Source organism: Mobula hypostoma (assembly GCF_963921235.1).
Source record: "Mobula hypostoma chromosome 8 unlocalized genomic scaffold, sMobHyp1.1 SUPER_8_unloc_8, whole genome shotgun sequence".
Taxonomy (NCBI): domain Eukaryota; kingdom Metazoa; phylum Chordata; class Chondrichthyes; order Myliobatiformes; family Myliobatidae; genus Mobula; species Mobula hypostoma.
Window position 1 is genome coordinate 114,197 of NW_026948131.1, and position 22,038 is coordinate 136,234.

General features: G+C 61.3%; 2 protein-coding genes across 3 annotated transcripts in view; both read left to right on the forward strand.

Moving 5' to 3' along the window:
* etfb (electron transfer flavoprotein subunit beta) overlaps positions 1 to 5,339 on the forward strand; it is a 65,971-nt gene extending 60,632 nt beyond the window's left edge. The window contains exons 6-7 of the mRNA XM_063039055.1: positions 4,863 to 5,034; positions 5,163 to 5,339. Coding sequence (XP_062895125.1) covers positions 4,863 to 5,033 — 171 coding nt within the window. The 3' untranslated portion in view covers position 5,034; positions 5,163 to 5,339. The remainder of the gene's footprint in view (positions 1 to 4,862; positions 5,035 to 5,162) is intronic.
* A 115-nt stretch (positions 5,340 to 5,454) lies between these two features.
* The window catches only part of vsig10l (V-set and immunoglobulin domain containing 10 like), a 42,536-nt gene continuing 25,952 nt past the window's right edge, over positions 5,455 to 22,038 (forward strand). For both annotated transcript variants that reach the window (XR_010016735.1, XM_063039054.1), the window contains exons 1-3: positions 5,455 to 9,254; positions 11,592 to 11,921; positions 17,807 to 18,079. Coding sequence is in view for 1 of the 2 variants with exons in the window: in XM_063039054.1 (XP_062895124.1) it covers positions 9,053 to 9,254; positions 11,592 to 11,921; positions 17,807 to 18,079 (805 nt within the window). In the remaining variant the exon portion in view is untranslated. The remainder of the gene's footprint in view (positions 9,255 to 11,591; positions 11,922 to 17,806; positions 18,080 to 22,038) is intronic.

The following is a 22,038-nucleotide window of genomic DNA, read 5'->3' on the forward strand; positions in this document are numbered from 1 at the left end:
CCCAACACACCCCACTCCATCCATCACCCCGTCACCCTCCCTCTGTCACCCCCCCACCCTGAACCCAACACACCCCACTCCATCCATCACCCCGTCACCCTCCCTCTGTCACCCCCCCACCCTGAACCCCAACACACCCCACTCCATCCATCACCCCGTCACCCTCCCTCTGTCACCCCCCCACCCTGAACCCCAACACACCCCACTCCATCACCCCGTCACCCTCCCTCTGTCACCCCCCACCCTGAACCCCAACACACCCCACTCCATCCATCACCCCGTCACCCTCCCTCTGTCAACCCCCCCACCCTGAACATCGACACACCCCACTCCATCCATCACCCCGTCACCCTCCCTCTGTCACCCCCCCACCCTGAACCCCAACACACCCCACTCCATCCATCACCCCGTCACCCTCCCTCTGTCAACCCCCCCACCCTGAACATCGACACACCCCACTCCATCCATCACCCCGTCACCCTCCCTCTGTCACCCCCCCACCCTGAACCTCGACACACCCCACTCCATCCATCACCCCGTCACCCTCCCTCTGTCAACCCCCCACCCTACACCCCACTTCATCCATCACCCCGTCACCCTCCCTCTGTCACCCCCCCACCCTGAACCCCAACACACCCCACTCCATCCATCACCCCGTCACCCTCCCTCTGTCAACCCCCACCCTGAACCCCAACACACCCCACTCCATCCATCACCCCGTCACCCTCCCTCTGTCACCCCCCCACCCTGAACCCCAACACACCCCACTCCATCCATCACCCCGTCACCCTCCCTCTGTCACCCCCCCACCCTGAACCCCAACACACCCCACTCCATCCATCACCCCGTCACCCTCCCTCTGTCACCCCCCCACCCTGAACATCGACACACCCCACTCCATCCATCACCCCGTCACCCTCCCTCTGTCACCCCCCCACCCTGAACCCTCAACACACCCCACTCCATCCATCACCCCGTCACCCTCCCTCTGTCACCCCCCCACCCTGAACCCCAACACACCCCACTCCATCCATCACCCCGTCACCCTCCCTCTGTCACCCCCCCACCCTGAACCTCAACACACCCCACTCCATCCATCACCCCGTCACCCTCCCTCTGTCACCCCCCCACCCTGAACCCCAACACACCCCACTCCATCCATCACCCCGTCACCCTCCCTCTGTCACCCCCCCACCCTGAACCCCAACACACCCCACTCCATCCATCACCCCGTCACCCTCCCTCTGTCACCCCCCCACCCTGAACCCCAACACACCCCACTCCATTCATCACCCCGTCACCCTCCCTCTGTCAACCCCCACCCTGAACCTCAACACACCCCACTCCATCCATCACCCCGTCACCCTCCCTCTGTCACCCCCCCACCCTGAACCCCAACACACCCCACTCCATCCATCACCCCGTCACCCTCCCTCTGTCACCCCCCACCCTGAACCCCAACACACCCCACTCCATCCATCACCCCGTCACCCTCCCTCTGTCACCCCCCCACCCTGAACCCCAACACACCCCACTCCATCCATCACCCCGTCACCCTCCCTCTGTCACCCCCCCACCCTGAACCCCAACACACCCCACTCCATCCATCACCCCGTCACCCTCCCTCTGTCAACCCCCACCCTGAACCCCAACACACCCCACTCCATCCATCACCCCGTCACCCTCCCTCTGTCAACCCCCACCCTGAACCCCAACACACCCCACTCCACCCATCACCCCGTCACCCTCCCTCTGTCAACCCCCCCACCCTGAACCCCAACACACCCACTCCATCCATCACCCCGTCACCCTCCCTCTGTCACCCCCCACCCTGAACCCCAACACACCCCACTCCATCCATCACCCCGTCACCCTCCCTCTGTCACCCCCCCACCCTGAACCCCAACACACCCCACTCCATCCATCACCCCGTCACCCTCCCTCTGTCACCCCCCCACCCTGAACATCGACACACCCCACTCCATCCATCACCCCGTCACCCTCCCTCTGTCACCCCCCCACCCTGAACCCCAACACACCCCACTCCATCCATCACCCCGTCACCCTCCCTCTGTCACCCCCCCACCCTGAACCCCAACACACCCCACTCCATCCATCACCCCGTCACCCTCCCTCTGTCACCCCCCACCCTGAACCCCAACACACCCCACTCCATCCATCACCCCGTCACCCTCCCTCTGTCACCCCCCCACCCTGAACCCCAACACACCCCACTCCATCCATCACCCCGTCACCCTCCCTCTGTCACCCCCCCACCCTGAACCCAACACATCCCACTCCATCCATCACCCCGTCACCCTCCCTCTGTCACCCCCCCACCCTGAACCCCAACACATCCCACTCCATCCATCACCCCGTCCACCCGTCACCCTCCCTCTGTCACCCCCCCACCCTGAACCCCAACACACCCCACTCCATCCATCACCCCGTCACCCTCCCTCTGTCACCCCCCCACCCTGAACCCCAACACACCCCACTCCATCCATCACCCCGTCACCCTCCCTCTGTCACCCCCCCACCCTGAACCCCAACACACCCCACTCCATCCATCACCCCGTCACCCTCCCTCTGTCACCCCCCCACCCTGAACCCCAACACACCCCACTCCATCCATCACCCCGTCACCCTCCCTCTGTCACCCCCCCACCCTGAACCCCAACACACCCCACTCCATCCATCACCCCGTCACCCTCCCTCTGTCACCCCCCACCCTGAACCCCAACACACCCCACTCCATCCATCACCCCGTCACCCTCCCTCTGTCACCCCCCACCCTGAACCCCAACACACCCCACTCCATCCATCACCCCGTCACCCTCCCTCTGTCACCCCCCCACCCTGAACTCACACACCCCACTCCCCACCCCGTCACCCTCCCCTGTCACCCCCAACCCCAACACACCCCCCACTCCATCCATCACCCCGTCACCCTCCCTCTGTCACCCCCCCACCCTGAACCCCAACACACCCCACTCCATCCATCACCCCGTCACCCTCCCTCTGTCACCCCCCCACCCTGAACATCAACACACCCCACTCCATCCATCACCCCGTCACCCTCCCTCTGACCCCCCACCCTGAACCCACACACCCCACTCCATCCATCACCCCGTCACCCTCCCTCTGTCACCCCCCCACCCTGAACCCCAACACACCCCACTCCATCCATCACCCCGTCACCCTCCCTCTGTCACCCCCCCACCCTGAACCCCAACACACCCCACTCCATCCATCACCCCGTCACCCTCCCTCTGTCACCCCCCCACCCTGAACATCAACACACCCCACTCCATCCATCACCCCGTCACCCTCCCTCTGTCACCCCCCCACCCTGAACCCCAACACACCCCACTCCATCCATCACCCCGTCACCCTCCCTCTGTCACCCCCCACCCTGAACCCCAACACACCCCACTCCATCCATCACCCCGTCACCCTCCCTCTGTCACCCCCCCACCCACCCCATCACCCCGTCAACCTCTGTCACCCCCACCCTGAACCCAACACACCCCACTCCATCCATCACCCCGTCACCCTCCCTCTGTCACCCCCCCACCCTGAACCCCAACACACCCCACTCCATCCATCACCCCGTCACCCTCCCTCTGTCACCCCCCCACCCTGAACCCCAACACACCCCACTCCATCCATCACCCCGTCACCCTCCCTCTGTCACCCCCCCACCCTGAACCTCCACACACCCCACTCCATCCATCACCCCGTCACCCTCCCTCTGTCACCCCCCCACCCTGAACCACACACCCCACCCCATCACCCCGTCACCCTCCCTCTGTCACCCCCCCACCCTGAACCCCAACACACCCCACTCCACCATCACCCCGTCACCCTCCCTCTGTCACCCCCCCATCCTGAACATCGACACACCCCACTCCATCCATCACCCCGTCACCCTCCCTCTGTCACCCCCCCACCCTGAACCCCAACACACCCCACTCCATCCATCACCCCGTCACCCTCATTCTGTCACCCCCCACCCTGAACCCCAACACACCCCACTCCATCACCCCGTCACCCTCCCTGTCACCCCCCCACCCTGAACCCCAACACACCCCACTCCATCCATCACCCCGTCACCCTCCCTCTGTCACCCCCCCACCCTGAACCCCAACTCACCCCACTCCATCCATCACCCCGTCACCCTCCCTCTGTCACCCCCCCACCCTGAACATCGACACATCCCACTCCATCCATCACCCCGTCACCCTCCCTCTGTCACCCCCCCACCCTGAACATCGACACATCCCACTCCATCCATCACCCCGTCACCCTCCCTCTGTCACCCCCCCACCCTGAACCCCAACACACCCCACTCCATCCATCACCCCGTCACCCTCCCTCTGTCACCCCCCCACCCTGAACCTCAACACACCCCACTCCATCCATCACCCCGTCACCCTCCCTCTGTCAACCCCCCACCCTGAACCTCGACACATCCCACTCCATCCATCACCCCGTCACCCTCCCTCTGACACCCCCCACCCTGAACCCCTGCCTCACCTCACTCCGAACCCCTACCTCACCCCACTCCGAACCCCTACCTCACCCCACTCCGAACCCCTGCCTCGCCCCACTCCGAACCCCTGCCTCGCCCCTTTCCGAACCTCTACCTCGCCCCACTCCGAACCCCTACCTCACCCCACTCTGATCCCCTACCTCACCCCACTCCGATCCCCTACCCTACCCCACTCCGAACCCCTACCTTACCCCACTCAACCCCTGCCTCTCCCCACTCCGAACCCTTACCTCACCCCACTCAACCCTATCCATCACTCATCCTCACTGTCTCACCCTCCCTCTCTGTCTCCTCCCCCACCCCACAGAAAGCCAAGAAGAAGAAAATCGACAAGCTGACTCTGCAGGAACTGGGTGTGGGGACTGCAGGGAAGCTGGAGACTCTCAGCATCGAGGAGCCCCCACAACGAACAGCCGGTGCCAAGGTAGAGTCCGTGGAACAACTCATCGAGAAGCTCAGGGAGCTCGGCCGGATATAAGGTGTGAGCCAATACAGTAAGAAAGATGGAAGGAGTTTCACTCTGTGTCTGACCCTGGGAAGGTGCACTGTGTAATATTTGGAACAAGTCGTTAATTTCACTTTTCCCATTTTTGTCATGTATTTGCAGGACTCTGATCAGTTATTTGGGAAACCCAAAACTCACTGCTGTGACATGGATCCTCCCTCTGTGGAACAATCCCAACGGCCTGACACCCTGCTGCAGCTGCATTAATCCTGGATAATTGTGAAGTGTGACCTGGGAAATGTCACAAGATGAACTTTAATAAATATAATTTCTACATAATTTGAACAGATTTTGCTTACTACATGGTGATGGGTTTGATATCCCTGGGTCATACCACACTGGGAGCACCATGCACAGTTCCGGTCTCCTTATCCCTATTCAGACCCACACCAGGAGCACCGTGCACAATTCCAGTCTCCCCATCTCTGGGTCAGACTCACACTGGGAGCACCATGCACAATTCCAGTCTCAGTATCCCTGGGTCAGACCCACACCGGGAGCACCGTGCACAATTCCAGTCTCTGTATCCCTGGGTCAGACCCACACCGGGAGCACCGTGCACAGTTCCAGTCTCCGTTTCCCTGGTCAAACCCACACTGGGAACACCACGCATAGTTCCAATCTCCCTACCTGTGAGTCACACCCGCATCGGGAGCACTGTGCACAGTTCCAGTTTCTGTATCCCTGGGTCAGACCCATACCGGGAGCACCGTGCACAATTCCAGTCTCCGTTTCCCTGGTCAGACCCACACTGGGAACACCACGCATAGTTCCAATCTCCCTACCTGTGAGTCACACCCGCATCGGGAGCACCGTGCACAGTTCCAGTTTCTGTATCCCTGGGTCAGACCCACACCGGGAACACCGTGCACAGTTCCAGTCACAGTATCCCTGGGTCAGACCCACACGGTGAGCACCGTGTACAGTTCCAGTCTCTGTATCCCTGGGTCAGACTCACACTGGGAGCACCATGCACAGTTCCAGTTTCCGTACCCCTGGGTCAGACGCACACTGGGAGCACTGTGCACAGTTCCAGTCTCTGTATCCCTGGGTCAGACCCACACCGGGAACGCTGTGTACAGTTCCAGTCTCCGTGTCCCTGGGTCAGACCCATACTGGGAGCACCGTGCACAGTTCCAGTCTCCGTGTCCCTGGGTCAGACCCACACTGGGAGCACCGTGTACAGTTCCAGTCTCCGTGTCCCTGGGTCAGACCCACACCGGGAGCACCGTGCACAGTTCCAGTCTCCGTATCCCTGGGTCAGACCCATACCAGGAGCACCGTGCACAGTTCCAGTCTCCGTGTCCCTGGGTCAGACCCACACTGGGAGCACCGTGCACGGTTCCAGTCTCCGTATCCCTGGGTCAGACCCATACCAGGAGCACCGTGCACATTTCTGGTCCCTGTATAGTTCGGATCTGTGTTACCTGAGCTGTGTTCTACTGCTGGGTAGTGCTGTGCAAGTGTGAAATCATTCACCTATGTCAGCCAGAAGAGTGTTCAGGTGAAACTCTTGGCTGTGATTTAAGTCTTTTTTCATAACCAAGTTCTTTTGCGGTCACACCTCCTGTTGTGTTTAAAGCAGAGACGTCATCTCTAAATACAGGAACAAGCTGTTGTTTATAATCATCTCATTGAGTTGGGGTCAAGTGCAGTGTAACTTAATCTGATCTGAAAGTGGGAATTCTGGCAAATGTCCCATTGCCTGTGTCTCTGTGTGGGACCATTCTCCTATTACTGGGATCTCAGTTCTGCCCAGTGTCAACTACCTGAACACCAACTTCCCACAGTGTTCCCCCCACCGCCCCACCCACTCAGCTCTCTGTAACGACCGTGAAATTTCTGACTCGACTTGGAGGAGGCTGACAGGAAGACTCAGCAAGTCAGGCAGCATGGCAGCTGGCGGGGCAGCAGGGATAAACCAGTTTGGCTATGTGCTCAGGAAGCAGAGATCGCTGATGCATGACAATGCAATGACTGAATGTCTTGAGGGAGTTTCGGTTTAATCAACTGACGTGCGTTTTCCTAAAGTGGATGTTCATAGCTTGCCAATGTGGGCACCCTCCAACCTATACACCCCTCTCCGTCACCGGAGAACACTAAACCCCTCTGTCTTCGTAAACTCCTACACACCTCTCCATCTCCATGAACCCCTACACCTCTCTCCATCTCCGTGACCCCCTACACCCCTCTCTGCCTCTGTGAACCACACTACCCCTCTCTGCCTCTGTGAACCCCTACACCCCTCTGTATCTGTGAACCCCCTCCACCACTCTCCGTCTCCGTGAACCCTTACACCCCTCTCCATCTCCGTGAACCCCTCTCCGTCTCCATGAACCCCTCCACCCCCCTGTCTCTATGATCCCCTACACCCCTCCCCATCTCTGTGACCCCTACACCCCTCCGTGTCTCTGTGAACCCCTCCACCCCTCACTGTCTCTGTGACCCCTACACCCCTCTCTGTCCTGTGACCCCCTCCCCGTCTCCGTGAACCCCTCCACCCCTCCCTGTCTCTGCGACCCCTACACCCCTCCCCATCTCTGTGACCCCCTACACCCCTCCCGTCTCTGTGACCCCTACACCCCTCCCCATCTCCATGAACCCCTCTCTGTGATCCCCTACACCCCTCCGTGTCTCTGTGAACCCCTCCACCCCTCACTGTCTCTGTGACCCCTACACCCCTCTCTGTCCTGTGACCCCCTCCCCGTCTCCGTGAACCCCTCCACCCCTCCCTGTCTCTGCGACCCCTACACCCCTCCCCATCTCTGTGACCCCCTCCACCCCTCTCCATCTCCATGAACCCCTCTCTGTGATCCTCTACACCCCTCCCTGTCTCCGTGAACCCCTCGACCCCTCGCTGCCTATGTGAACCCCTACACCCTTCCCCGTCTCCGTGACCCCTCCACCCCTCCCCGTCTCTGTGACTCCCTCCACCCCTCTCCATCTCCATGAACCCCTCCACCGCTCCCCGTCTCCGTGATCCCCTACACTCCTCCCCGTCTCCATGAACCCCTCCACCCCTCCCCATCTTTGTGACCCCCTACACCCCTCCCCGTCTCTGTGACCCCTACACCCCTCCCCGTCTCTGTGACCCCTACACCCCTCCCCGTCTCTGTGACCCCTACACCCCTCCCTGTCTCTGTGATCCCTACACTCCTCCCCGTCTCTGTGACCCCCTACACCCTTCTCCGTCTATGTGAACCCCACTACCCCTCTGTCTCCCTAAACCCCACTACACCGCTCCGTCTCTGTGACCCCCTACACCTCTCTCTGTCTCCATTGTACCCTACACCCCCTCTGTCTCCGTGAACCCCACTAACCCTCTCTGTCTCCGTGAACCCCTCTCTGTCTCCGTGAACCCCACTACCCCTCTCTGCCTCCATGAACCCCTAGACCCCTCTCCGTCTCTGTGACCCCCCTACACCCCTCTCTGTCTCTGTGCCCCCTACACACCTCCCCATCTCTGTGACCCCCTACACCCCTCCCTGTCTCCGTGACCCCCTACACCCCTCCCTGTCTCCGTGACCCCCTACACCCCTCTCCGTCTCCATGACTCCCCACACCCCTCTCTGTCTCCATGACCCCCTACACCCTTCTGTCTCCATGAACCCCTACACCCCCTCCATTCCGTGAACCCCTACACCCCTCTCCGTCTCCATGACCCCCTACACCCCTCCCTGTCTCCATAACCCCCTACACCCCTCTCCGTCTCCGTGACTCTCTACACTCCTCCCTGTCTCCGTGAACCCCTACACCCCTCCCCATCTCTGTGACTCTCTACACCCCTCCCCATCTCTGTGACTCTCTACACCCTTCCCCATCTCTGTATGAGAGCCCCTATACCCCAGCCCATTTCTTCACAGCAAGCTGCACGTGCACACACACACTCACTCCCAGCCCTGTGTTATACTGAGCGAGTCATTGGTTGTAACAACTGGAGGCGTGGGCGGGAAGTCATGACGAGGGCGGGGAAGTTGTAAGGAGGGAGGGGAATGTACCACAGACACCACTCTCACCCTCTCTTCCTGACCAGCACCTTGCCACCTGTAGAATCCTGTACACCGCTCAGACTGTCAGGAGGGAAATACGCAGCGCCCCAAGAGTGGCCATCGCAGACACTGGCAAGGATGTGGAGCAGGAACCAGAGACTGGGGACGTACATGGCACAGCTCACCTGGGCCCTGATCCTCCTGAGTAAGTATCAGTGAACCAGCTTAGCAATCCTTCCTCGTTCCTACCTGTTGGACTGCACTGTGTGTGTCTACTTGTTTTATGTGTAGGTATTGTGAGTGCGCGTTTATCAACCTCTGCTTTGTGGGTGTGCTTGTGTGTTGGTATGTACATGTATCTCAGACTGTGCGCGCATGTGTGTGCCTGTCACTGAGTGTGTGTTTGTCGTGGTCTGTGTACCGTGTGTGTTTGTCATGGTCTGTGTACCGTGTGTGTGTGTTTGTGTTTTTGTGTTTGTCGTGGTCTGTGTACCGTGTGTGTGTTTGTGTGTGTGTGTGTGTTTGTCGTGGTCTGTGTACCGTGTGTGTGTGTGTGTGTGTGTGTGTGTGTTTGTCGTGGTCTGTGTACCGTGTGTGTGTGTGTGTGTGTTTGTCGTGGTCTGTGTACCGTGTGTGTGTGTGTGTGTGTGTGTGTGTGTTTGTCATGGTCTGTGTACCGTGTGTGTGTGTGTGTGTGTGTTTGTCATGGTCTGTGTACCGTGTGTGTGTGTGTGTGTGTGTTTGTCATGGTCTGTGTACCGTGTGTGTGTGTGTGTGTTTGTCGTGGTCTGTGTACCGTGTGTGTGTGTGTGTGTGTTTGTCATGGTCTGTGTACCGTGTGTGTGTGTGTGTGTGTGTGTGTGTGTGTGTGTTTGTCGTGGTCTGTGTACCGTGTGTGTGTGTGTTTGTCGTGGTCTGTGTACCGTGTGTGTGTGTGTGTGTGTGTGTGTGTTTGTCGTGGTCTGTGTACTGTGTGTGTGTGTCTGTTTGTGTGTTTGTGTTTGTCGTGGTCTGTGTCTGTGAACTGGACTTGGTTTATTATTGTCACATGTACCGAGTTACAGTGAAAAGCTTGTTTTATATACTGTTCATTCAGATCAGATCATTGAGGTAAAACTACAAAAGGCAGAACAAAGTGCAACAGTACAGACAGAGTGCAGAGCAGGTAAACAAAAATGTACAAGATCATAAGGGGTGGATTATGAGGTCAAGAGTCCATCTTATCAAACTAGGGAATTACTTAATAGTGTTATAACAGCAGATAGAAACTGTCTTATAAATAGTCTTATAATAGTCCTTGAGGCTGGTTTGTACATCCTTTCAGGTTTTTGTGTAATGACAAGTGTAGACAGTCCATGGAGGGAGGTCTTGGTGTGTCCGAGTGTGCACAGCTGTGAGTGTGTGAATCACTGTATCTGTGAGTCGGCCGTGTGTATCTGTGCCAGTCTCTGTGACAGTGGGCCTGTGTATGTGCGCATCTCTCTCTCTCTCTCTCTCTCTGAGACGGGGGTTAGTTTAATGGCAGCATCAGAGAGGGAGTGTGACTAGTGTGGTGGGTGAGTGAGGATCTCCTGTCTGGGGCCAGTAGGGACCTGGTGGCAAAATAGCCTCCCAGCACCCTCCAGGAAGGGGGCAGAATCCCACAGGTGATAATGTCTCAGATCCGCGTCTGTGCAAGAATTGACCAACTCCACCGGAAGTGGAGAGAAGGTGAAACTGGGTGTGCTAGTGTTCCCAGGAATTACCTCAGCAGGTTGGCATTCCCAGAATGTCACAGGTGTTAACGACTGGCTCCAACCTCACTGGGGTACAGTGGTGTCACTGCCTCCTCACCTCTGGACGCTCCCTCCAGAATGTAACAGGAACAATTTTAGAAAAACTGAAGTGGGACAGGCTAGTCAGAGAGGGTTGGGGAGGGGCATGGGAGAGGTGAGAGAGGCAAGGAGGGCTGTAGGGGCCAGGTAGTGGTCGCAGAGACAGGATGGAGTGGGGGGGTCACAGAGACGGGGAGGGCTGTTGAGCCTGGAGGAGGTCACAGAGACAGGGAGGGGTGCAGGGACTATAGGGGGTTACAGATATGGGGAGGGGTGTTGGGGGTCACAGAGATGGGGATGGGTTTAGGGGCTATAGGGGGTTACAGATATGGGGAGGGGTGTTGGGGCTATAGGGGGTTACAGATATGGGGAGGGGTGTTGGGGCTGGAGGAGGTTACAGAGATGGGGAGGGGTGTTGGGGCTGGAGGAGGTTACAGAGATGGGGAGGGGTGTTGGGGCTGGAGGGGGTTTACAGCTATGGGGAGGGGTGTAGGGGTCAGGGGGTCACAGAGTTAGGAGGGGTAAAGGGTTAGAGGGAGGACAGAGGTGGCGAGATATGTAGGGGCCAGAGTGAATCAGAGATAGGGAAGGATGGAGGGGCTGGGTGGGGGCATAGTGATGGGAGGGGTATGGGGAAGAGAGGGGAGGGTAAGCTGGGGGAAATAGGAAGGATGGAATGGGGAGAAGAAGTAGTCAGTGTGGCCACCCTCACTGCCTCCTTTCCCTAGGTGGTGAGGTGGAGACTCTTCGGATAGAGACGAGCCCTCTGGTGACAGCAGAACTCGGCAAGGAGGCAAATCTGTCAGTGACCTATGAGAGTCAAGTGAAACCAAGGGTGACCTGGGAAATCGAGGGTCGGGGTCCTGTGGCCTGGTGGCAGGTGGGGTCCGGTTTAGCCCACCTGAGCTCCTCTCTCCAGAATCGTGTGGTAGTCCACACGAACGAGGCGTCCCTCAACTTCAACCGCACTGAGCTAGCTGACTCTGGCAACTACAACGTCACCCTGGAGGCGCTGGACGAGCAGACCGTGACCAGTCGCATCACCCTCCGGGTATATGGTGAGTATTTGAGGCTGTGTCATCTTCCTACTCTTCCTCCCAACTTCCGCTTCCCCCTCCCTCCCTCTTCCCCTCCTCTCACCTCCCCCTCCCCTCCCTCTTCCCCTCCCCTCCTTCTTCCCCTCCTCTCACCTGCCTCTTCCCCTCCCCTCCCTCTTCCCCTCCTCTCCCCTCCCTCTTCCCCTCCCCCTCCATCCCTCTTCCCCCTCCCCCCTCCATCCCTCTTCCCCCTCCCCTCCCCTCCCTCTCCTTTCTCCCCCTCTCTCTCTTCCCTCCCCTTCCTCTCCCTTCCCCTTCCCCTCAACCTCCCTCCCTCTCCCCCTCCCTTTCTCTCCCTCTCTCCATCCCTTCCACCTCCCTCCCCCTTTCCCTCCCCTCCCTCTCCCTTTCCCTTCCTCCTCCCCCCCTCTACCTTCCTCCCACCCCCTTCCCCTTCCTCCCTTCCCCTCCTCTCCCTCTCCCTTCCCCTTCCTCCTCCCCTCCCTCTACCTTCCTCCTCCCCCTCTACCTTCCTCCCTCCCCTCCCTTCCCCTTCCTCCCTCCCCTCCCTTCCCCTTCCTCCTCCCCTCCCTCTACCTCCCTCCCCTCCCTTCCCCTTCCTCCCTCCCCTCCCTTCCCCTTCCTCCCTCCCCTCCCTTCCCCTTCCTCCTCCCCTCCCTCTACCTTTCTCCTCCCCTTCCTCCCTCTCCCCCTCCCCTCCCTTCCCCTCTCCCCCTCCCCTCCCCTCCCTCCCTCTTCCCCCTCCCCCCTTTACTCCCCTGCCTCTTCCCCCTCCCCTCCCCCTCCCTCTCTCCCCTCTCCCTCTCCCCCTTCCCCCTCCCTCTCCTCTTCCCTCTCCCTTTCTCTCCCTCTCTCCATCCCTTCTACCTCCCTTCCACCTCCCTCTCCCTCCCCCTCTCTCTTTCCCTTCCTCCTCCCCTCCCTCTACCTTCCTCCTCCCCTCCCTCTCCCTTCCTCCTCCTCTCCCTCTCCCTTTCCCTTCCTCTTCCCCTCCCTCTACCTTCCTCCCTCCCCTCCCTCCCCTCCCTCTACCTTTCCCCTCCCCTTCCTCCCTCTCCCCTCCCCTCCCTTTCCCTCTCCCCCTCCCCTCCCTTCCCCCTCCCCCTCCCCTCCCTCCCCCTTTCTCCTCCCCTCCCCCTTTCTCCTCCCCTCCCTCTCTCCTCCCCTCCCTCTCTCCTCCCCTCCCTCTTTCTCTCCCTTCCCCTTCCTCAAACCCTCCCCTTCCTTCCCCTTTCCCTCTCCCTTCCCCCTCCCACTCCTTCTCCCTCTTTCTCTCCCCCCTCCATTCCCCCTCTCTCTCCCCCCTGCTTTCCCTACCACCTTCAACCCCCTCCCCCTCCATCTCTCCCCCTCCTTTGCCCTTCCCCTTCTACCCCTCCCTCCCCCTCCCCTCCCTCTCCCTTCTCCCCGCCTCTTCCCCCCTCCCCTCCCCCTCCCCGTCCCCCTCACCCCGTTCCCTTCCCCCTCCCTCTCTCCCCTTTCGCTCTCCCCTTCCCCCTCCCCTTCCTCCCACTTCCCTTCCCATTCCCCTCCCCCTCCCTCTCCTCTTCCCTCTCCTCTTCCCTCTCCTCTTCCCTCCCCTCTTCCCTCCCCTTCCCTCTCCTCTTCCCTATCCTCTTCCCTCTCCCTTTCTCTCCCTCTCTCTCCCTCTCTCCATCCCTTCTACCGCCCTTCCACCTCCCTCCCCCTCCCCTCTCCCTTTCCCTTCCTCCTCCCCTCCCTCTACCTTCCTCCTCCCCCTCTAACTTCCTCCTCCTCTCCCTCTCCCTTTCCCTTCCTCTTCCCTTCCCTCTACCTTCCTCCCTCCCCTCCCTCTACCTTCCTCCCTGCCCCTCCCTCTACCTTCCTCCCTCCCCTCCCTTCCCCTTACTCCTCCCCTCCGTTCCCCTCTTCCCCTCCCCTCTCTTCCCCTCTCCCCCTCCCCTCTCCCCCCCTTTCTCCTCCCCTCCCTCTCCCCCTTTCTCCTCCCCTCCCTCTCCCCCTTTCTCCTCCCCTCCCTCTTTCTCCTCCCCTCCCTCTCTCCTCCTCTCCCTCTTTCTCTCCCTTCCCCCCTTCCTCAACCCCTCTCCCTTCCCCCTCCCACTCCTTCTCCCTCTTTCTCTCCCCCCTCCATTCCCCCTCTCTCTCCCCCCTGCTTTCCCTACCACCTTCAACCTCCTCCCCTCCATCTCTCCCCCACCTTCGCCCTTCCCCTTCTACCCTCCCCTCCCCCCCTCCTCCTCATCCCCCTCTCACCCCTCCCCCTCTCCCCTCCTCCTCCTCCCCCTCTCCCTTCCTCCTCCCCTCCCTCTTCCCCTTCCCCCTCTCTTCCCCTTCCCCCTTACCTTTCCCTCCCTGTTCACCCTCCCTTCCTCTTCCACCTCCTCCCCTTCCCCTTCCTTCCTCCTCCTCTTCTCCCTCCCTTCTACCTCCCCTTTCCCCTCCTTCCCTCTTCCTCTTCCCCTCTCTCCCTCTTCCTCTTCCCCCTCTCTCCCTTCACCCTCCTCCTCCCCTCCCTCTTCCCCCTCCCCTCTCTCCCTTCACCCTCCCCCTCCTCTCCTTCTTCCCCTCCTCTCCCTCTTCCCCCTCCCCTCCCTCTCCCTTCCCCTTCCCATCCCTCTACCTTTGTCCTCCCCTTCCTCCCTTCCCCCCTCTCCTCCCTTCCCCTCTCCCCTCCCTTCCCCTCTCCCCCTCCCCTCCCTTCCCATCTGCCCGTCCCTCCCCCTCCCTTTTTCCCTCCCCCCTCCTTTTCCCCTCCCTCTACCCCCTCCCTTCCCCCTTCATCCCTCCCTCTCCCTTCCCCCTTTATCCCTCCCTCTCCCTTCCCCCCTCCCTTTCCCCTTCCCCTCCCCTTCCTCCCCCTTCCCATCCCCCTCCCCTCCCCCTCCCCTCCTCCCTCTTTCTCTCCCTTGCCCCTTCCTCTCCCCCTTCCCTCCCCCCTCCCTCTCCCCCTCCCCCTCCTCTCCCTACCACCTTCAACCCCCTCCCCCTCCATCTCTCCCCTTCCTTTGCCTTTCCCCTTCCACCCATCCCTCTCCCACCCGTGCCCCTCCACCTCCCCTTTTACTCCTCTCCTTCTCATCCCCCCTCACCCCTCTCCCCATCCCCCTCTCACCCCTCCCCTCCATCTCTCCCCCTCCCCCTCTCCCTACCCCTCCCCTCCCCTTTCTTCCCCTCTCCTCCTCATCCCCTCTTACCCCTCACCATATCACCCCTCCCCCTCCAGTTGTACAGTCAGATGGGGCTATCTTCATCTACCCTCACACCTTCTGCCTCGCAGTCGCCCTCACCTCCTGCTGTACAATGAGTGTCTCAGGCTATTCCCACCTACTTTCTCCCACACCTTTATATCTCTCTCACACTCTTACCTTTCACTGCTCCTCACCTCTCCCTACCCAGCCACTAACTCCCCTCTCCACTTCCCACCTCCACCATCTACCTTGCCCCCTTAAATTCCTCGCTGCTCCACACCCTCTGTATCCTTCCCCATTTCAACTAAATGCCCCCTCAGCTTACCAATGGGTCCCTGGCCCCACCCTTTCCTTCATCTGCCATTTCCCCTCCCTCTCTTTCCAGCCCTCATTAACTGGATAACCCACTTTCCTCAGCTCTCCTCAATTCCTCCCCACCCCTCTGCTCCTGGGACGAAATGGTTCCTTCCCTTCCAGGATCTTCCTGGGATACAGGATGGTGAATCAGTGATTCGAGGGGTGGCAGTACAAAGGTTGGACTGTTGTATTGTGGAGGGGCAGACAGGAGGGAACGCTGTGGGAGGGGGTGAGGAGGGAACGCTGTGGGAGGGGGTGAGGAGGGAACGCTGTGGGAGGGGGTGAGGAGAGAACGCTGTGGGAGGGGGTGAGGAGGAAACGCTGTGGGAGGGGGTGAGGAGGAAACGCTGTGGGAGGGGGTGAGGAGGGAACGCTGTGGGAGTGATGGTGAGGAGGGAACGCTGTGGGAGGGGGTGAGGAGGGAACGCTGTGGGAGGGACAGTGAGGAGGGAACACTGTGGGAGGGATGGTGAGGAGGGAAGACTGTGGGAGTGAAGGTGAGGAGGGAACACTGTGGGAGGGACGGTGAGGAGGGAACACTGTGGGAGGGACGGTGAGGAGGGAAGACTGTGGGAGTGAAGGTGAGGAGGGAACACTGTGGGAGGGATGGTGAGGAGGGAAGACTGTGGGAGTGAAGGTGAGGAGGGAACACTGTGGGAGGGACGGTGAGGAGGGAACACTGTGGGAGGGACAGTGAGGAGGGAACACTGTGGGAGGGACGGTGAGGAGGGAAGACTGTGGGAGTGAAGGTGAGGAGGGAACGCTGTGGGAGGGGGTGAGGAGGAAACGCTGTGGGAGGGGGTGAGGAGGGAACGCTGTGGGAGGGGTTGAAGATGGAACGCTATGGGAGGGGGTGAGGAGGAAGTGCTGTGGGAGGGGGTGAGGAGAGAACGCTGTGGGAGGGGGTGAGGAGGGAACGCTGTGGGAGTGATGGTGAGGAGGGAACGCTGTGGGAGGGGGTGAGGAGGAAACGCTGTGGGAGGGGGTGAGGAGGGAACGCTGTGGGAGGGGTTGAAGATGGAACGCTATGGGAGGGGGTGAGGAGGAAGTGCTGTGGGAGGGGGTGAGGAGGGAACGCTGTGGGAGGGGGTGAGGAGAGAACGCTGTGGGAGGGGGTGAGGAGAGAACGCTATGGGAGGGGGTGAGGAGGAAGGGCTGTGGGAGGGGGTGAGGAGGGAACGCTGTGGGAGGGGGTGAGGAGAGAACGCTATGGGAGGGGGTGAGGAGGAAGTGCTGTGGGAGGGGGTGAGGAGGGAACGCTGTGGGAGGGGGTGAGGAAGAAGTGCTGTGGGAGGGGGTGAGGAGAGAACGCTGTGGGAGGGGGTGAGGAGAGAACGCTGTGGGAGGGGGTGAGGAGGAAACGCTGTGGGAGGGGGTGAGGAAGGAATGCTGTGGGAGGGGGTGAGGAGGGAACGCTGTGGGAGGGGTTGAAGATGGAACGCTATGGGACGGGGTGAGGAGGAAGTGCTGTGGGAGGGGGTGAGGAGAGAACGCTGTGGGAGGGGGTGAGGAGGGAACGCTGTGGGAGTGATGGTGAGGAGGGAACGCTGTGGGAGGGGGTGAGGAGGAAACGCTGTGGGAGGGGGTGAGGAGGGAGTGCTGTGGGAGGGGGTGAGGAGAGAATGCTGTGGGAGGGGGTGAGGAGAGAACACTGTGGGAAGGAGTGAGGAGGGAACACTGGGAGGGGGAGAGGAGGGAGTGCTGTGGGAGGGGGTGAGGAGGGACACTGGGAGGGACGGGGAGGGGGTGAGGAGGGAACGATGTGGGAGAGGACGGTGAGGAGGGAATGTTGTGGTAGGGACTGTGAGGAGGGAACACTTGGAGGGACGGTGAGGAGGGAACGCTGTGGGAGGGGTGGTGAGGAGGGAACACTGTTGGAGTGATGGTGAGGAGGGAACGCTGTGGGAGGGGGTGAGGAGGGAACGCTGTGGGAGGGGGTGAGGAGGGAACACTGTGGGAGGGGGAGAGGAGGGAACACTGTTGGAGTAATGGTGAGGAGGGAACGCTGTGGGAGGGGGTGAGGAGGGAACACTGTGGGAGGGGGTGAGGAGGGAACAATGTGGGAGGGCGTGAGGAGGGAGCGCTGAGGGAGGGACGGTGAGGAAGTAGTTATATGAGAGGGTAATTGAGGAGGGAACATTATGGGAGGAGGTGGTGAGAAAGGATCTCTGTGGAAGGGGATGAGGAGAGAAATTCTCCTTCAGATCCTCGTGCTGAGGTTCACTTCCTCGCACACAGCTGCCAGTGGGTTCTTGCTCTGCACATCTCAACAGGGAGTGGACTTGGCTGCCTCTCACTCTCATTCCAGGTTGAGAGTAAATACCCCTTTCCCTTTCCCTTTTGCCCCCCTGCCCCCAGAGCTGATCGCCGGGGTGGGGCTGTCGATACCAGCGGTCGATGTTAAGGAAGGGGATCCCACCATCACTTTGACATGTACGAGTGTCGCAGGGACCCTGGAGACCCTGATATGGAGGAGGAACGGGGAGCCACTCCCCAGCGATGCACACTTCCAGCAGGCAAGCAATGAACTGACCATCCGCGGGCTCCTGAGATCAGACACTGGAGAATATTCCTGCTTCCTGGAAAACCCGTACAGTAACGGATCAGCAAAGGGTCTGCTCCACGTCTTCTGTGAGTATTTGTCCCCACCGACTCTTTCCGTTTCCCTCTTCGTGCCTCTTTCCCAGTCTGTCTCCCCTTCCCTCCCTGCCTCCTCTCCATTCTTCATCTCATCCCCTCTTCGTTCCTTCGTCCTCTCCTTTCTCTCATCTCCCTCTTCTCCATCCTCCTCTTCCCACCTCTGTTTCCCCCTGCACCCTCACGCCATCTCCTCCACCCATCCCCCACACTCACCCCATCTCCTCCCCCACCCTCACGCCATCTCCTCCACCCACCCCCCACCCTCATCCCATCTCCACCCTCACCCTCACCCCATATCCTCCACCCACCCCCCACCATCACCCCATCTCCTCTCCCCACACCCCCACTCTCACTGCATCTCCTCTCCCCACAATCCACCTTCACCCCATCTCCTCCACCCACCCCCCACCCTCACCCCATCTCATCTCCCCGCCCCCATCCTCACCCCATCTCCTCCCACACCCCCCACCCTCACCCCATCTCATCTCCCCCCCATCCTCACCCCGTCTCCTCCCACACCCCCCACCCTCACCCCATCTCCTCCACCAACCCCCACCCTCACCCCATCTCCTCTCCCCACCCCTCACCCGTACACCATCTCCTATCCCCAACCCCCACCCTCACCCCATCTCCTCCACACACCCCCAACACTCACCCCAGCTCCTCTCCCCACTCCCCACCCTCACATCTCCTCTCCCCACCCCCACCCTCACCACATCTCCTCCCTCACCCCCTCACCGTCACCCCATCTCCTCTCCTCACCCCCCACCCTTACCCCATCTCCTCTCCCCACCCCCCACCCTCACCCCATCTCCTCTCTCCACCCACCCACCCTCATCCCATCTCCTCCCCTCCCCCCATCCTCACCCCATCTACTCCCGCACCTTCAGCCCATCTCCTCCCCCACCCCGTCCTCACTCCATCTCCTCTCTCCAACCTCACCATCTCCTCTTCTCACCCCCCACCCTCACCCCATCTCCTCCCCCACCACCTCACCCTCCCCATCTCCTCTCCCCACCCTCACCCCATCTCCACCCTCATCGTCCACCCTCACCCCATTTCCTCCCCCCACACCCCCACCCTCACCCCATTTCTTCCACCCATCCCCCATCCTCACCCTAAATGCTCCCCCACCCCCCTCACCCCATCTCCTCTCCCCAACCTACACCAGCACCCCATCTCCTATCCCCACCCCCCACCCTCACCCCATCACCTCCCCCACCACCCCACTCTCACCCCATCTCCTCCCCCCACCGCTCACCCTCACCCCATCTCCTCTCCCCACCCCCCACCCTCACCCCATCTCCTCCCCCACCCCCTCACCGTCACCCTCACCCCATCTCCTCTCCCCATCTCCTCTCCCCAACCTCCACCAGCACCCCATCTCATATCCCCACCCCCCCATCCTCACCCCATCTCCTCCCCCACCCCCTCACCGTCACCCTCACCCCATCTTCTCTCCCCACCCCCAACTCTCAACCATATCCTCTCCCCAACCCCCAACCTCACCACATCTCCTCCCCCACCCCACCCTCACCCCATCTCCTCCCCCACCCCACCCTCACCCCATCTCCTCTCCTCACCCCCACACCCCATCTCCTCTCCTCACCCCCCACCCTTACCACATCTCCTCCCGCACCCCCAACCACACGACATCTCCTCTCTCCACCCACCCACCCTCATCACATCTCCTCTCCCCTCCCCCACCCTCACCCCATCTTCTCACCCCACCCCCACCCTCACCCCATCTCCTCCACCGACCCCCCATCATCACCCCATCTCCTCTCCCCACCTCATCACCCTCACTCCATCTCCTCTCCCTAACCCCACCCTCCCCATCTCCTCTCCCCATCCCCACCCACACCCCATCTCCTCCCCACACACCCACCCTCACCCCATCTCCTCCCCACACACCCACCCTCACCCCATCTCCTCCCCACACACCCACACTCACCCATCTTCTCTCCTCACCACTCACCCTCACCCCATCTCCACTCCCCACCCCCCACCCTCACCCCATCTCCTCCCCCACCCCCCACCTTCACCCCATCTCCTCCCCCACCCCCTCACCGTCACCCTCACCCCATCTCCTCTCCCCAACCTCCACCAGCACCCATCTCCTATCCCCACCCCCCACCCTCACCCCATCTCCTCCCCCACCCCCTCACCGTCACCCTCACCCCATCTTCTCTCCCCACCCCCAACTCTCAACCCATATCCTCACCCCATCTGCTCTCCTCACCCTCACCCCATCTGCTCTCCCCAAACTCACCCCATCTCCTCTCACCACCCTCACCCCATCTCCTCCCTCACCCCATCTCCTCCCCCCAACCTCGCCCCATCTCCTCTCCCCACCCCCGCACCCTCACCCCATTTCCTCTTCCCACCCCCACCCTCACCCCACCCCAGCACCCTCACCCCATTTCCTCTTCCCACCCCCACCCTCACCCCATCTCCTCCCCCCACCCTCCCACCCTCACCCCATCTCCTCCCCCCAACCCCCACCCTCACCCCACCTCCTCTCCCCACCCCCATCTCCTCCCCCCACCCTCCCACCCTCACCCCATCTCCTTCCCCAACCTCCACCCTCACCCCATCCCCTCTCCCCACCCCCCACCCTCAGCCCATCTCCTCCCCCCACCCTGCACCCTCACCCCATCTCCTCCCCCCACCCTCACTCCATCTCCTCTCCCCACCCTTGCACCTTCACCCCATCTCCTCTCCCCACTCTCTACCTCACCCCATCTCCTCCACCCACACCCCACACTCACCCCGTCTCCTCCCCCACTTGCCTCACCCTCACCCCATCTCCTCCCCCACCCCCCACCCTCACCCCATCTCCTCCCCCACCCCCCACCCTCACCCCATCTCCTCATCCCACCCCCACCCTCACCCCATCTCCTCTCCCCTTCCCCGCACCCTCACCCCATTTCCTCATCCCACCCCCACCCTCACCCCATCTCCTCTCACCACCCTCGCCCCATCTCCTCTCCCCACCCCCTACCACACCCCATCTCCTCTCCCCACCCCCACCCTCACCCCATCTGCTCTCCTCACCCTCACCCCATCTGCTCTCCCCAAACTCACCCCATCTCCTCTCACCACCCTCACCCCATCTCCTCCCTCACCCCATCTCCTCCCCCCAACCTCGCCCCATCTCCTCTCCCCACCCCCGCACCCTCACCCCATTTCCTCTTCCCACCCCCACCCTCACCCCATCTCCTCTCCCCACCCCCGCACCCTCACCCCATTTCCTCTTCCCACCCCCACCCTCACCCCACCTCCTCTCCCCACCCCCATCTCCTCCCCCCACCCTCCCACCCTCACCCCATCTCCTCCCTCACCCCATCTACTCTCCCCAAACTCACCCCATCTCCTCTCCCCACCCTCCCACCCTCACCCCATCTCCTCCCCCCAACCCCCACCCTCACCCCATCTCCTCCCCCCACCCCCACCCTATCTCTTCTCCCCACCCCCACCCTCACCCCATCTCCTTCCCCAACCTCCACCCTCACCCCATCTCCTCTCCCCACCCCCCACCCTCAGCCCATCTCCTCCCCCCACCCTGCACCCTCACCCCATCTCCTCCCCCCACCCTCACTCCATCTCCTCTCCCCACCCTTGCACCTTCACCCCATCTCCTCTCCCCACTCTCCACCTCACCCCATCTCCTCCACCCACACCCCACACTCACCCCGTCTCCTCCCCCACCTGCCTCACCCTCACCCCATCTCCTCCCCCACCCCCCACCCTCACCCCATCTCCTCCCCCACCCTCACCCCATCTCCTCATCCCACCCCAACCCTCACCCCATCTCCTCTCCCCTTCCCCGCACCCTCACCCCATTTCCTCATCCCACCCCCACCCTCACCCCATCTCCTCTCACCACCCTCACCCCATCTCCTCTCCCCACCCCCTACCACACCCCATCTCCTCTCCCCACCCCACCA